Source organism: Hevea brasiliensis, chromosome 8, assembly GCF_030052815.1.
Source record: "Hevea brasiliensis isolate MT/VB/25A 57/8 chromosome 8, ASM3005281v1, whole genome shotgun sequence".
In the NCBI taxonomy this organism is placed as follows: domain Eukaryota; kingdom Viridiplantae; phylum Streptophyta; class Magnoliopsida; order Malpighiales; family Euphorbiaceae; genus Hevea; species Hevea brasiliensis.
In genome coordinates, this window is record NC_079500.1 from 13,401,409 (window position 1) to 13,416,549 (window position 15,141).

At 37.2% G+C, this 15,141-nt stretch overlaps 1 protein-coding gene and 1 long non-coding RNA gene across 3 annotated transcripts; one reads left to right on the forward strand and one right to left on the reverse strand.

The window, feature by feature from the left end:
- The first annotated feature begins 3,918 nt into the window (after positions 1-3,918).
- On the forward strand, positions 3,919-6,043 carry LOC131182295 (uncharacterized). 2 transcript variants are annotated; one of them, XR_009150595.1, is made up of 3 exons: positions 3,919-4,091; positions 4,347-4,481; positions 5,049-6,043. It is a non-coding gene; the product is annotated as an uncharacterized LOC131182295 (long non-coding RNA). The 2 variants fall into 2 exon arrangements; XR_009150594.1 differs by having other exon boundaries at positions 3,919-4,481.
- A 1,030-nt stretch (positions 6,044-7,073) lies between these two features.
- On the reverse strand, positions 7,074-8,382 carry LOC110661915 (short chain aldehyde dehydrogenase 1-like). Its single transcript, XM_021820742.2, has 2 exons — positions 8,164-8,382; positions 7,074-8,099 (listed from the first exon to the last, which is right to left on the reverse strand). Exons 1-2 carry the CDS (start codon positions 8,175-8,177, stop codon positions 7,295-7,297), a joined length of 819 nt encoding a protein of 272 aa, XP_021676434.2. The 5' UTR covers positions 8,178-8,382; the 3' UTR covers positions 7,074-7,294.
- Between the last annotated feature and the right edge of the window lie 6,759 nt (positions 8,383-15,141).

Below are 15,141 nucleotides of genomic sequence, written 5' to 3' on the forward strand. Positions count from 1 at the left end.
TACCATATAAGCTACTGTTTGTAACATTTTATATTCATTCAATAAAAACAATTCATTTCAAACACTTACATGGCATCAGAGCCTTTCTCTGCAACCTCCTCTGCTACTCAATCTTCTCTTCCCTTTTCCATTTTTTCAATTCCAACTTCTGCTCATCATACTTTTTCAATTAAGCTAAACACCAAAAATTTCTTAGCATGGAAAATGCAATTTATTCCTTTATTGAATTATCAAAAACTCCATGGCTTTATCGATGACACCTCTCCTTGTCCTCCTCCTAAAACCATTCCTGGCACCTCAACTGATGCACCTGTTCCTAATCCTGAGTATGAAACCTGGTTCTCCAAAGATCAAATGTTATTATCATGGCCACTCTCTTCACTAACTGAAGAAATCTTTCCCTATGTAATTGGTCTTACTTCTTCATATGATGAGTGGCAAGCGTTGGCTAAAGCCTTTGGCTCAGTTTCTCAAAATAGGCAATTGCAGATTCACATTGAACTGCAGGAGCTCAAGAAAAATGACCTATCTGTTGCTGATTATCTCCATCGTGCAAAAACACTAGCTGATGAATTAGAAGCAGCTGGTCGTCCTTTATCTGCAGCAGAATTTAATGCAATTATATATCGCAACATTGGGGCTGAATATCACCCAATTATCACATCTTTGAATCTACGCAGTGAGCCAGTATCCTTCTATGAACTTTACGGACAACTGGTGGCACATGAGATTTTGATCTAGAGCTCTCAAGAACCTCCTATTGCTAACATGGTCATTCGTCCGTCTGGTAATTCACCATTGCTTTCTGCTCCACGCCTTTCCTCTCAAAATAGTGCACCTCGCCGTCCTTCCAATCTCAACAATGGTGCCTTTTGTCCGCGAGGTCCTTGCCAAATATGTGGCCTCAAAAATCATACAGCTGATCGATGTCGACGTCGATATACACCATCATCTTATGGTCCACGTTCTTCAAATTATCCACAAGCCAATTCTCACAATTTTCATGGACCAGCTCCTGTTTCTACAATTCCTCCAATGGCCACTAATGATATACCAACTCCATGGTTTCCGGATACTGCTGCGAATTTTCACATCACCCCAGACCTCTCTAGTTTGAGTATTGCCAATGAATATAAGGGGACAGACCAACTTCACGTAGGTAATGGACAAGGTATTCCGATAACACATACTGGTGTAGCATCACTCCATTATCCTTCTGCTTCTTTTAAATTGCATAATGTTTTATGTGTTCCTAACATTATGAAAAACCTTCTTTCTGTTCAAAAATTTACTTCTGAAAATAACTGTTTCTTTGAATTTTGGCCCAAATATTTTCTTATTAAGGACCCGGTTACCAAGAAGGTTCTTCTTCGGGGTCCAAGTGAGAATGGTGTGTACTCTTTCAATCCACCAGTAAAGCAAGCCTCTGCAGTGGAACGACTAAGCATGGATGAATGGCATTCTCGTCTTGGTCATCCACAGTCTAGAACAGTGTCTCATGTCGTCAATAAATTCCAATTGCCTGTTTCAAGTTCATCAATGACTCCATGTTCTTCGTGTCTATTAGGAAAATTAGCCAAATTACCTTTAGCTTCTGTTCAACATAAAAGCATGGCTCCATTTGAAATAATACATTCGGATGTATGGGGTCCTGCTCCTATGATGTCTTCTTTGGGTCAATGTTATTTTCTTTTATTTGTAGATGATTTTACCCATTATACGCGGGTTTATTTCATGCGTAAGAAAAATGAAGTTTATGACATTTTTATAAATTTTCAGAATCTGATCGAACGTCAATTCCATTCCAAAATAAAATCCTTTCATTCAGATTGGGGTGGTGAATTTCAAAAATTAAATAAATATTTCCAATCTTGTGGGATTATACACCGAATTTCTTGTCCTCATACTCATGAACAAAATGGTACTATTGAATGAAAAATTCATCTTGTTATGGATACTGGTCTAACATTGTTGTCTCATGCTTCCATGCCATTAAAATACTGGAGTTATGCATTTCAAGTCAGTATCCAGTTGATAAATATATTGCCATCCAGTGTTCTACAAAAACAGTCCCCGCATTTTCTTTTGTTTAACACACCACCAAATTATTTGGAATTACAACCATTTGGTTGTACTGTTTATCCATTGCTTCGTCCTGGTTTCATCGGCTATCTTCATTTCTCTTTAGCATTGGCTTTATCGCTTCTAAAGCGGATACCTCATTGTTCATTTATCGCCAAGGTGCTGTCTCTCTATTTGTACTGATTTATGTCGATGATATATTGCTTACAGGTTCCACATCTGCTATATTCGAGTGGTTTTTAACACAACTTAAAACCGCTTTTCCTGTCCGTGACCTTGGTGCCTTGCATTATTTTCTTGGTATCGAAGTGAAACAACTTCCTACAGGACTTCTTTTATCTCAGAAGAAATATATAGAAGATATATTATGTCAGGTTGGCATGGATACTAGCAAACCGTGTGCTACACCAATGGCAACCTCTCCACCTCTAACAAAGTACTCTGGTTCCTCCTTTACCAATCCTCCTCTTTATCGCCAAATTATTGGGATGTTGCAATATGTTAACACTGACCAGACCTGACATTGCATTCACAGTCAACCGCCTCTGTCAATTTATGCATAATCCAATGGAATCTCATTGGCAGGCTGTGAAACGCTTGTTGCATTATCTATGCCATACTACTAATCATGCTCTTCTCCTCTCTTTGGATTCATCTCTTGCTTTGCATTGTTATTCCGACAGTGACTGGGGAGGTGATCTGGATGATCGACGCTCCACTAGCGGTTATGCAATCTACATGGGCAAAAATTTGATCTCCTGGCTGGCCAAGAAACAGCCCACTATTGCCCGTAGCTCAACTGAAAGTGAGTACAAGGCCCCTGCAAATGCCATGGCTGAAATATTATGGCTTAACAATTTATTGGGCGAACTTGGTTTTTTACCGAAGACCCCAGCTGTGCTTTGGTGTGATAATGTTGGGGCTATTTATCTCAGTGCCAATCCAGTGTTTCAAGCATAGACAAAGCATATTGAGCTTGATTTTCATTTTGTGCGTGAACAGGTTCAACATGGTACTCTCCAAATTCGGTTCATTTCCTCGGCTGACCAAGTTGCTGACATCATGACCAAACCATTAGCATAGAAATTATTTGAGACACAGAGAGACAAGCTGCGGCTTCTGTCCCTTCCGCCATCAGCTTGAAGGGGGGTGTTGGAGTATATAGGATAATATAGGATATCTTTATCCTATGTTTGTGTATTGACTTGTTCAATTCTGTTTTGAAGAGTTTTACACTTGTACACTTTCATTTTGTATCTACTAGGGGAGTGCAAACGGTTGATTTGGTTTTAAATCGAACCGAACCGAACCGATAAAATAGAAAATTAAAAATTAAAAATTTTAAAAACCGAACCAAACTGATTAATAAAAGAAAATCAAATCGAATCGAACAGATAAATATCGGTTTCGTTTGGTTTTAAACCGATCAAACCAAAATTTATAAAATTTCATATTTTTAACATTAAATCTAAATAATAAAACATAAAAACAAAAAAGAATTAGAAATCAAACTCAAAAATCTTAAGATTTGGTTCGGTTTTCTTTGATTTTGGTTCGATTCGATTTGGTTTGATTCAATTTTCTTTGATTTTCTATATATATTAATAATTTCGGTTATTTTTTATGAAAATAACCGAACCGAACTGAACCAATTAACTGAAATTATCAAAATTATAAATCAAATCAAATCGATTGAATTTTAAATCAAACCGATTAAACTAAATTGAATCGATTCGATTCGATTTTTCGATTTAAACCGAAAACTGCTCTCCCTAGCATCTACTATATAAGCTACTGTTTGTAACATTTTATATTCATTCAATAAAAACAATTCATTTTAAACACTTACAGACTTACCCCGATTTTCAATCATAAATTCTCAACCTGGCAATGAATTTTCAACTGAATGGATTGAACAATGTAGATTGCAAATATCAGAAAGTCTCAGTCCACGAGAAGGAAAAGTGGAGTCGCTAGCCCAATACAAGTCAAATTAGATCGCAATGAAGGTAAGGGAAATCCAAGACGAGGTCTTCGAGTGACAATGCACCGCATGCCTATGAATTCCATGTCATGCTGCCACCACCATGAAAACATACTCTAAGCTCTACTTATTTTGTTAATTTCTCTCACCATTTCTTTTCTTTGTTCATTTTCTCCTGTTTTCTATTGTAAGGACTATTAAGGGTTCAATTTGTTTTGCATATGTTTTATTTTTTGCCAAAAATTTGCACTTTTTCTTATGGGTAGCTCAAGATTTACAGGATGCTTACTGTCAACAAGATCGCTGAGGTTCTATTTGGAAATATATAAGAGATGTGGGGTTTAGCAAACCGTGAATGATCAAAAGGGTATTGACCAGGAGTTGTTACTGATTGGGGAGTTGACCATGCATCCTGGTAAATTCATTTTCTTCTTCCAAACTAGATATCAATTGCATATTCTAAACGAAGAAAAATGGAGACCCAACTTCTGTGCCCCAAGCTGCATGTCAATGGTCTATTCCAATGCTATTGAAGTTATTCTCCTTTTTTTAAAAAAAAATTATTATTATAATTTTTTTATTCCGTTTCTTATTTGCTTTTTTTTTAATTAATTTATAGATTAAAATTATCATGCTGATACAGAATTGTTCCTGTTTGTCTCTCTTATTAATTTTTTCTCCTGTGAGTTATTCAATTCTATTTGACTAATTCAGTCTTCGATGAAGTAATGTTTCGTTGCTGTTCTTTGACTAATAATTACATTTACCTGCAAGTGATGGGTATAAAGGCTATTGTATTCTATCATGACTGCAACAAAAGAACTCTCACTTGAAAAGCATTAGCTGTCAATATAGTGAGAGCAAAATAAAAACTTGGAGAGAAGATCCACTCACATCTCATTTTATAACATTTTACATTCATCTCTGAAGATGGATTGTCGTTATGTATTGGGAGGAATATTTATAGCTTCTCTTTTGGCAGTGTTTTTTTGGTTTAGCTTCAGAGGAAAGAAGAAGAGTTCTTCAGTAAAGAACTTCAAAGATGGGATTTTGAAGAGCTCCAGAAAGGAAATAAGTCTCTCTGATAGAGATAATCATTTTTTGGTGCTGGTGTTGCTGGTTCACCTTTTGCTTACACTCATGGCAAGGCACAACTCTCTCTATCGCTTTAGAAGTATCAGGTTGCATCCTTTTTCTCCATGTTTTATACTGCCAAAGGGTGTCCAGGTTATCACTAACAAAAAAAGAAAAATTTGGAAATGACTAAATTCCTTTTTTTTTTTAAGTATGGTCTGCAACCTTCTTTTGCTACTTACTGCAGAGGATGCCAAGTGCATATAATTGAAACGGAATTGACTGAGCGTGATAGAATTGCTGGTGAACTCCTACAGCCTGGGGGCTATCTAAAATTAATTGAGTTGGGTCTTGAGTATGAGAAACTCAGCAACACTACAAATTTTAAGAACGAGCTTATATATTTGAAGATTTTATATGTTACACCTTTGGCTTTTGGCATAATATGTGAAATCTCTAATTACCTATCTTTCTGGCATTGGAGGATATATTTGTGGATGTAGATTGTGTTGAACAGATTGATGATCAATGAGTATTTGGATATACTATTTACAAGGATGGCAAAAAGCACTAAGCTCTCCTAATCTTTGCAAAGTTTTGTGTTGGATGAAGTTTTTACAGCAGACGTTTCATACAAAGAATATGTGAGAAGGCTGCAACTCTTCCCAAGTAATATTTCTTTCTTCTTATGTATATTCTGCTTTCTAGTCCAAGAAAATGATATTGCAGTGAAAAATAGATATGAATTCAACAATGAAGGGTGCAGCGAATTTGCTAGCATTCATTCATGGATGTATCTCTTTCTTTTTTATTTTTCTTTTTTCTTTTTTGGGAAAATTATTTTTCATTCTCTTTCTTGAACTTTTATATAGTATAACATTGGAATAAGAACAGTATTATCTCTTCTCGAATAAAAGGCACTATTAAAGGGATGCTACACAAAGCTAAAACTGGCCAAGAACTGGGAACGTATGCTTTCCTTACACTAGTATGCTATGGTTGTTTTTTGAACTTACGGCACTCGCTTTGCAACGCTTAGGTGAATTTGTTAGTTTAATTTAACCAAGTTATTTTATTAAAGGAACTTGATCTTCCTGCATAAAATTCCGTCGGAAGAAAAAACTCAACTTCTCACTTTTCACACATGCTGTATGGTTTCCAATTGAGATTAACAAAAATTGAAAACAATTTGCAAGTTTATATCCCTTCTCGTTTCATTGATTTGGTTTTCCATATAAAAATCGTGGACATGTTCTTGCTGGCCGTTCTCCCATCTTGTTTTATATGATCAGTAGCACTGAGGTCCCCCGTTTAGTTGATGTGCCTGGACAAAAATTATCTTCCATTTTCAATGGTCAAATGGTCCAATACTGAAAACACTGATGGCTCAACAGGAATTTAATTTGGAATCCACTTGACATGATTCTAAGCATTTTTATGTTGTAGCATTAATATATTCCAAGACAATATATATGAAATGGAAAGCTGATATAAAAAATTTCTGATTTCTTGATTTAAATTTTAGGAAATCCAGGAATACTTTGTATTTACTTTTTAAGGAAAAGTTTGGCTTGATTATCAAATCATGTTAAGAATTCCAAGTTGTTCACAGGAAAAAGAATGCATAAAATGTTTAATTGTGTTGTAGATCCCTAAGCACATTTACAAAGTTTGTTTAAAACACAAGCAACGGAGCTGCAGATATCTGTAGAAAAATAAGATGTAAAAATGCAGGAAACAGAGATGTAAAACTATTGTCTCACATTGATTTGAGATAAAGTGTTTGTACTATATATAAAACTTAAGCAAACCTTTTCTTTGTAAGTTAGTTTATGGTGTGAAGTTAGGCTTGATTCATTTTCTCTTAAAAAACTTTCTTTTTTCATTATACACCTTTTTTTTCATTGATGACTTGATATAATGTTCTTTGGTATAGAGAAGAATTTTATTTTATTAGGATACTAAATTGTACCTCTTTGAGCTCAAATACAGTAGAAAAACAAAGAGAATTTGTTGTTCCATGATTATCTAACATATTAGACACCATAGTTCAACCCAAGAAACTTCCTAATTTAATTAGGATAAAATTAATTATTCCAGACAAGTATTATTGCCCAAAAAGCGATCAGATGGAATTCTCCTGACTTTCACTTCCTACGAAGAAAGTAAGCTTTTGATTGCCATTTCAATGGTGGGATTGGTAAGACTATAACCTCCATCAACCAACAGATTCAGCCCACTCACATACTTGGACTCATCACTTACCAAATACAAAGCTGCCTCTGCTATATCTTCTGCTTGCAACACAGCCTGCTTCAAGTTCCCTGCAGCAGAAACTGCTTCCTGAATCTTCTCATGCTCCATCCCCATTGCCCCAATACCTTCCTTTAGCAGTGGGGTTACAACTGCATATGGCGAGACACAATTGACCCTAATCCCATATTGGCCCAACTCCACACTAAGATTCTTGGCCAAACCAACCACAGCATGCTTTGATGTAACATACGCATGCATACCCTGAAAGCAAGTCACTGAAAGATTGCTTGCAGTGAAGAGAATAGAGCCTTTCTTCGCAGGAATCATGACCCTGGCAGCGTGTTTGGCTGCCAAGAAACCACCAAACACATTGACATCGAAAACCCTTTTGAATTCTTCATTGTCTGTGCCTAAAATGCCAACTGTATTGCCTGGATGTCCAGCATTGCTATACATGATATCAAGCTTTCCATACTTTGAGGCGGCCAAATCCACAGCATTTTGAACATCAGAATCACATGTTACATCGCAATGAACATAAGTGATAATTTCCTCTGAGCCCAGGTCTTGGCAAAGAGATTGACCAAGATCATCTTGAACATCTGCAACAATGACCTTGGCTCCATGTTTAAGAAACAACCTTGCAGTTGCCGCACCAATTCCGCTAGCTCCACCGGTTATCAAAGCCACCTTTCCTTCTAGCCTGCAAGACCAAAACTCAATTCAACCGATCTAACTTAATGAAAATTGTTTTACTTAATTATTACCTCTTGGTGCTCATCTTGATTCCCTGAAAATGAATTAAAGACAATAGCTGTTGAATTTTCCTTCACTAGAGTGCAAGGAATATATAGATAGCTTTAGATAAGGAAATGAAGTTGGCGAGAGCTCCTGACCACAAATTCAAGGGACGAGCTTCCAAGAAAAGTATTTATATTGTTTTTTTAATAAAGATTATTAGCATCACAGGCGAGGTAATTTTCCAAGTATTATATATTATGTTACACTCTCTAATTGGATGAAGGGCAAAACAAATCATATTCTAAAATTAAACCACCAATAGTATTGGAAAGGCAGCTGTTAGCTGCCACTTATTTTGCATTTATTTAAGGCATTTGTTTAGAAATTTTTGTGTGCATATCTGTTCTTACCTTTGGTTGTATGATTCTAATACAATTTTGGTAGTTTAGCTTGATTAGGAACCTATTTGTTAGCTGTAATTTTTTATATATATCTTTGATTTCTAGGGCAATAAACATCAGAATTCTTATTCCAAAATTTCTTAGTTCTTTTACATGGTATCAGAGCCATGGCTGATGAAAAGAAAAATGAGAGTTCTGGATCAGGGAAGAAAACTTCTAGTTCTTACACACTAAATTCGAATGACAACCCCGGTAACTTGATTACCCAAGTTCAGTTGAAGGGCGAGAATTACGAAGAATGGCGCGAGCTATGCGGACTGCATTGCGAGCCAAAAAGAAATATGGTTTTATTGATGGATCTGTTAAGCAACCAGCAGATGACTCACTGGAACTCGAAGATTGGTGGACGGTTAACTCTATGCTGGTTTCTTGGGTGTTTAACACCATTGAACCGACTCTTCGCTCGACCATCTCTCACATGGAGAACGTAAAGGATCTGTGGGAGGATATTAAATGGAGGTTCTAGATTGGGAATGGTCCATGAATGCAGCAACTGAGATCGGATTTGGCGAATTGTAGGCAAGAAGGTCAATCGATCGTGTCTTATTTCGGAAGACTCAAAACGTTATGGGATGAAATAAACAACTATGATCAGATACCAGTGTGTATCTGTGCAGGCTGCAGATGCAATCTTACCATTGAATTGGAAAGAAAGCGTGAAGAAGAGAGACTTCATCAGTTTTTGATGGGCTTGGATGAAAAAGGATACGGAACAGTACGCTCTAATATTTTGAGTACTGAACCCTTGCCCAATTTGAATCGTGCCTATGCTATGGTTGTTCAGCAAGAGCGGGTGCGAACTATGACATGAACCAAGGAAGAAAGAGGCAATCCTATGAGTTTTGCAATTCGAGCAGGAAGTCGAAATTCAGGAGGGGATAAAGACAAATCCTCAATTTGTTCTACTTGCAACCGAGAGGGACATGATGCTGAAAGTTGTTTCCAGCTAATAGGTTATCCAGAATGGTGGGGTAATATACCACGTGGAACTTCTGCTGGACTAGGAGGTGGTCAAAAGCGTGGTAATGGAGGAGGACGTAGCAAGGGAGGAGTTGCTAGTGCCAACGCCACACAAGCAACTGGAGTTGATGGTGGGCGTGGAATTGTGACAAATTCAGATCGAAAGGGTCTTAGTGGATTAAATGAAGAGCAGTGGGCTGCTTTGCTGGGCATGTTGAATTCTTGTCAGAATGGTGGCAATGAGAGGCTGACAGGTACACGGAGGATATTTCCTTGGATTATTGACAAAGGAGCTTCCCATCATATGACAGGAACGTTGGCATTTTTGAGTGAATTGCGTGACATTGTGCCATGCTCAGTCGGGTTACCTAATGGAGAAAAGACCTTGGCGGTGAAAGAAGGAACTATGTTGCTTGGAGGAGACTTGAAATTGCAACAAGTCCTTTATGTGCCAAATTTGAATTGCAATCTGATCTCTGTATCACAACTACTGAAGGTGCAGCCAATTTAATTAAATAAAATTTGGACAGCTGCTGCACTCATTACAAAAGAAACAATGGAATGGAATCCATTAAATCAATTAAACTCAAAAAGTGGAAATAGGGAAGTGAAGCTCAAAAATATAACCATCAAGTGAAATTCTGAAGTAGCATGTGAAAGCAAATGAGCAAAGTACTAAATATTCAAAAGAAAATTGGACTTATGAGGAGCTAAAAAAAAATACTGAATAAGCAATGTTTCAAGTAAAAGAAAAACAACACAAGCAAAATATTAATTAAACAAGTTAAAAACACTAATTAAGTAAGCAACTGAAATAAAGACAAGGAATGTAAACTGAAAATAAAAGCTGGTCAGTCATGTATGAGAACTCCTTTGCCCTTGCCATCTTGTGGAGGTGGTGGTGCTTTTGGTGGTTGCTGTGGAGAAATGATGCTCAAAATGAGTGCCTGGTTAGTTTCGATCTGCTCTAGCTTAGCTCGCATGACTTTCAACTCGTCTTGCATTTCAGCACTTCTATCCAAATATATATCAGCTAAATCCCTTAATGTTTGAAAAGAGACATCCGTCATTTGCCGAAAAGAGTAGATCTCATCACTGAGATTCTCCATGAATGTCAGAAGGGTTGCTATGGAGGGTCCAGAAGCTGTTGATGAAGCAGGTTGTGCAGCTGGTGGAGCCTGGCGTGGAGGTTGTGTAAAAGGCTGCTCAGATGGTTTCTCAGATGCTGAGAAGGAGCTAATTGCAGTAGGAGAGCCAGGTGGTGTTGCCATTGGTGCAGGAATCTCATAAAGCTGTGTAGCCTCATTTTTTGTACAAAATTTTTGGTTGGCCAAATGAGGTCCATCCAAATATAGCAAACTAGTTGGAACAGCAGCTCACTTGTGAACTTGAGGATTAAAACCAAAATAATGTGCAATGGGTGTGACCAAACCTCCAAACACAATGTTACCAGTACCCCTAGTAGTTTGGCGGATCACATGATGGCAAAAGTAATAACCAGGTGAAGCCTTTTTACCAGTTTTTACACACCACAAAAAGAATAAGTCATACTGAGACATTGTGCCAACACTAGTTTCTTTTCCTAAAATTGTATTTGCAATTAATCTTTGAAGCAATCTCAAGGAATGACTCTCAATTTTAGAGGCCTTACTGTGCCCCGGTTTGAAAACACCTGCTGAGGGTGCTATTTGCTGCCAAAATTCATACCCATTATAATCCCTTTGGCTAGTAGGCATTTTGAGCAAACCATCAGTGGGAAATCCGAATATATGATGAAAATCATCCATAGACAGCACCCTATCTTGACCAAGACATCTAAAATTGATTGTCAAGTCATTATCCAAGTCATTTTTATGCTTACTAGTGGACAGGAAGGCCATAAATTCCTGCACTAGAGTGGGGTAAACCAGTTCCTGCTTATGGGCAAATCGCACCCAACCTAAAGCATCCAACAAAGTCTGCATTTCATCATATATTTTCAAAGATTTAAGTGTAAACACATCCAAATACCGATTTTGAACCATTTTTCGAGCTTCGATTCTTGTCTTATTTCTTTTCATTTCGGCAGTAGGCAACACCCATTGTCTAGCAGTAGGCAAAGATGAAGGAATGGCGAAGTTACCTTTAGATGTCCCTGGGCACTTGACCACTGATTTTGGGATTCCAAGGCGGACATCAGGTACAGCAGAAGTTGGCGGCGGGACTGGGTGAGGCTGCGTGGGCTGTTCGGGTTTCTTCCTCTTGGCGCCGCTTGTTGTTTTGTGTGGTTTAATGCTCTTCGTTTTTTTCTTCTTGTATGTAGCAATGGGGGCGTCACCAGAATGGGCTGTCGATGAGTCAGCATTCATGGGTGGAGTGGTTTAGGGTTACGGCGTAGGGTGTGAGGAATGGGGAGGGGAGTTTTCGAAGGAGAGTGGGGAATCGGGCATGGCGAAATGGAAGGGAAGTACCAAAAAAGAAGAAGAATGGGAAGAAGCAAAAGAGGAATGGTGGGTGGTGGAGGTGACGGCGAAGAGGAGGGTTGTGTCGGGACCTATGCCGAGAGGAAGAAGGAGGGAACGGGGTTATCGGGTTATGGGCTATGGGTTTGGGTTTTAGGCTTGGGCTATGGGTTATGGGCTTTGGGTTTGGGTTTTAATTAGTTTTTTTATTTTATTTTATTATTATTATTTATTATTTTTATTTTTTATTATTATTTTTTTTATCAAAATGGGTTAGTGGGCTTTTGGGCTTGGGGTGGTTGCGGGCCCATTCTGGTGAAGTGTGTTCTCAACCTGCAAAACAAACAAATGACACAAGTTAGAACACAAGGATGGGGGGTTGTGTCGGAAGTTATGAAATAATTTGCCCAAATTTTGCCCAGTGAACATAAGCGACGACACAACCAAAATCGGTTATGTCGCAGGTTGTGAAATAATCTGTCCAAAATGCGCCCAGTGAACACAAGCGACGACACAACGAAAATCGGTTATGTCGCAGGTTGTGAAATAATCTGCCCAAAATGCGCCCAGTGAACACAAGCGACGACACAACCAAAATCGGTTATGCCGCAGGTTGTGAAATCTGCTGCCTAAATTTGATAAAATTTCATAGTACCTGAAAAATTAAAACAAATTAGATTTCAAATGATTAGACCTTCATAACATGAATTCTAATTGTTCAACTTGTTATGTTCATCAAATACTCATAAAAAATAATTTTTTTTTTCAAAGCACCAATTCACACATCCACATTCAAATAATTTTCCTTTTAAACCAAGATGACAAGGTTTGGAAAAATTTTCTCTTAAAATTAACAAAAAGGGCAATGAGTCCAGCAATATCCACCAACAAATACTCAACAATAGAAAGATGAAAAATATAAGTGAGCAAATTTAAAACTAAAATTTAAAGCTAAAATTTAAAGCTAGAACTAAAACAAAAAATTTTTTTATGCTCATTTGCTTGCAATGAATTGTATCCCATCTGCACAAGGAAATTAGAACAATGTCAAACTCTGAATAAGAAGTATAGAAAAACTTAAAACAAATATATATATGAAAGAAATAAAGAATCAATGAAAAATTGTGAGTTATGCACAAAAATGCTGAGTTTAGGTCTTTAGTTTGACCATACTCACTCAAGATTTTATGGAGAATGAGAGAGATAGCAAGTTGTTATCTTCTCAATTGGTTCACCAACTGAATAATGCCTCAACCTTTGCCCATTTACCTTGAAGTTACCAGATTTTTCACCAAAATTTCCACAGCACCATGAGGGAAAACTTTTACAACTTTAAATGGACCTGACCACCTTGATTTTAATTTTCCTGGAAAAAATTTCAACCTTGAATTAAATAAGAGAACCAAATCTCCTTCTTTAAAGTCCTTTTTCTTAATATGCTTATCATGCCATTTTTTTGTTCTTTCTTTATAGATCCTAGCATTTTCATAAGCATCAAGTCTCAATTCTTCTAACTCATCAAGTTGCAAAAGTCTTTTGTGTCCAGCAGCTTGTAAATCAAAATTGATTGCTCTTATGGCCTAATAAGCTTTATGTTCTAACTCTACGGGCAAATGGCATGATTTCCCAAAAACTAACCTATAAGGTGTAGTTCCTATGGGGGTTTTAAAGGCCGTTCTATATGCCCAAAGAGTGTCATCTAATTTAAGGGACCAATCTTTTCTGGACTTGTTGACTGTTTTCTCCAAGATTTGCTTAAGCTCTCTATTTGTGATTTCTACTTGGCCATTTGTTTGAGGGTGATATGGTGTGGCAATCCTATGCTTTACCCCATACTTTCTCATCAATTTTTCAAATTGGTGGTTGCAAAAATGGCTACCACCATCACTGATTATGGCACGTGGGGCACCAAATCTAGTCAAAACAAATTTTTTGAGAAATTTCACCACAACTTTTGCATCATTGGTAGGTGTAGCAATAGCTTCTACCTATTTAGATACATAGTCCACCCCTACCAAGATATATTTATTTTCATAAGAAGATGGAAATGGCCCCATGAAATCAATTCCCCACACATCAAATAATTCAACTTCTAATATGGACTGTTGGGGCATCTCATCTCTCTTGGAAATGTTGCCTACCCTTTGGCACCTATCACACTTGCTTACAAAGTCTCTCACATGTTTAAACATATTAGGCCAATAGAAACCTGATGTCACGATTTTTTCAACAGTTTTTGAGACACTAAAATGACCACCATATTCAGAAGAATGACAATGGTAAATAACATCATTTATTTCTTCCTCTAGTATACATCTCCTAATTATTCCATCATTACATCTCCTAAAAAAAAGAGGCTCTTCCCAAGAATAAAATTTAACATCATGCAAGAATCTTTTCTTTTGCTGCCAAGAAATCAGGTGGCAAGACACCACAAGACAAGAAATGCACAATATTAACAAACCATGGAAGTGCAGATTTCAACACATAAAACTGCTCATTCATAAAAAACTCATCAATTGGCACAATTTCATCATCTTTATTTTCAGTTTTTATCCTAGAAAGGTGATCAGCCACCACATTCTCAACACCTTTTTTGTCTCTTATTTCTAAATCAAATTCTTGAAGTAACAAAATCCATCTAATCAACCTAGATTTAGCTTTTTTCTTGCTCATTAAATACCTTATTGCTGCATGATCAGTGAAAACTATTACCTTTGAGTTGACCAAATAAGAACGGAATTTATTGAGTGCAAATACTACCGCAATGAACTCCTTTTTAGTTGTAGCATAATTAACTTGAGCTTCATCAAGGGTTCGGCTTGCATAGTAAATGGCATAAGGTTTTCTATCTTTTTATTTGGCCAAGGCGGCTCAACAAGAAACTCGCTTGCATCACACGTGATTTCGAATGGCAAAGTCCAATCCGGGGGTTGCATGATAGGAGCTGTTGTTAATGCCGTCTTTAACCTGCAAAAAAACAACCATACAATCTTGATTAAAATCAAATTTAACATCATGATTCAAAAGATTTGTTAAGGGTTTAGCAAGTTTAGAAAAATCCTGAATAAATCGCCAGTAAAACCCGGCATGTCCAAGAAAACTCCACTCCTTTTGACGGTGGTTGGAGGGCATTTTTTCA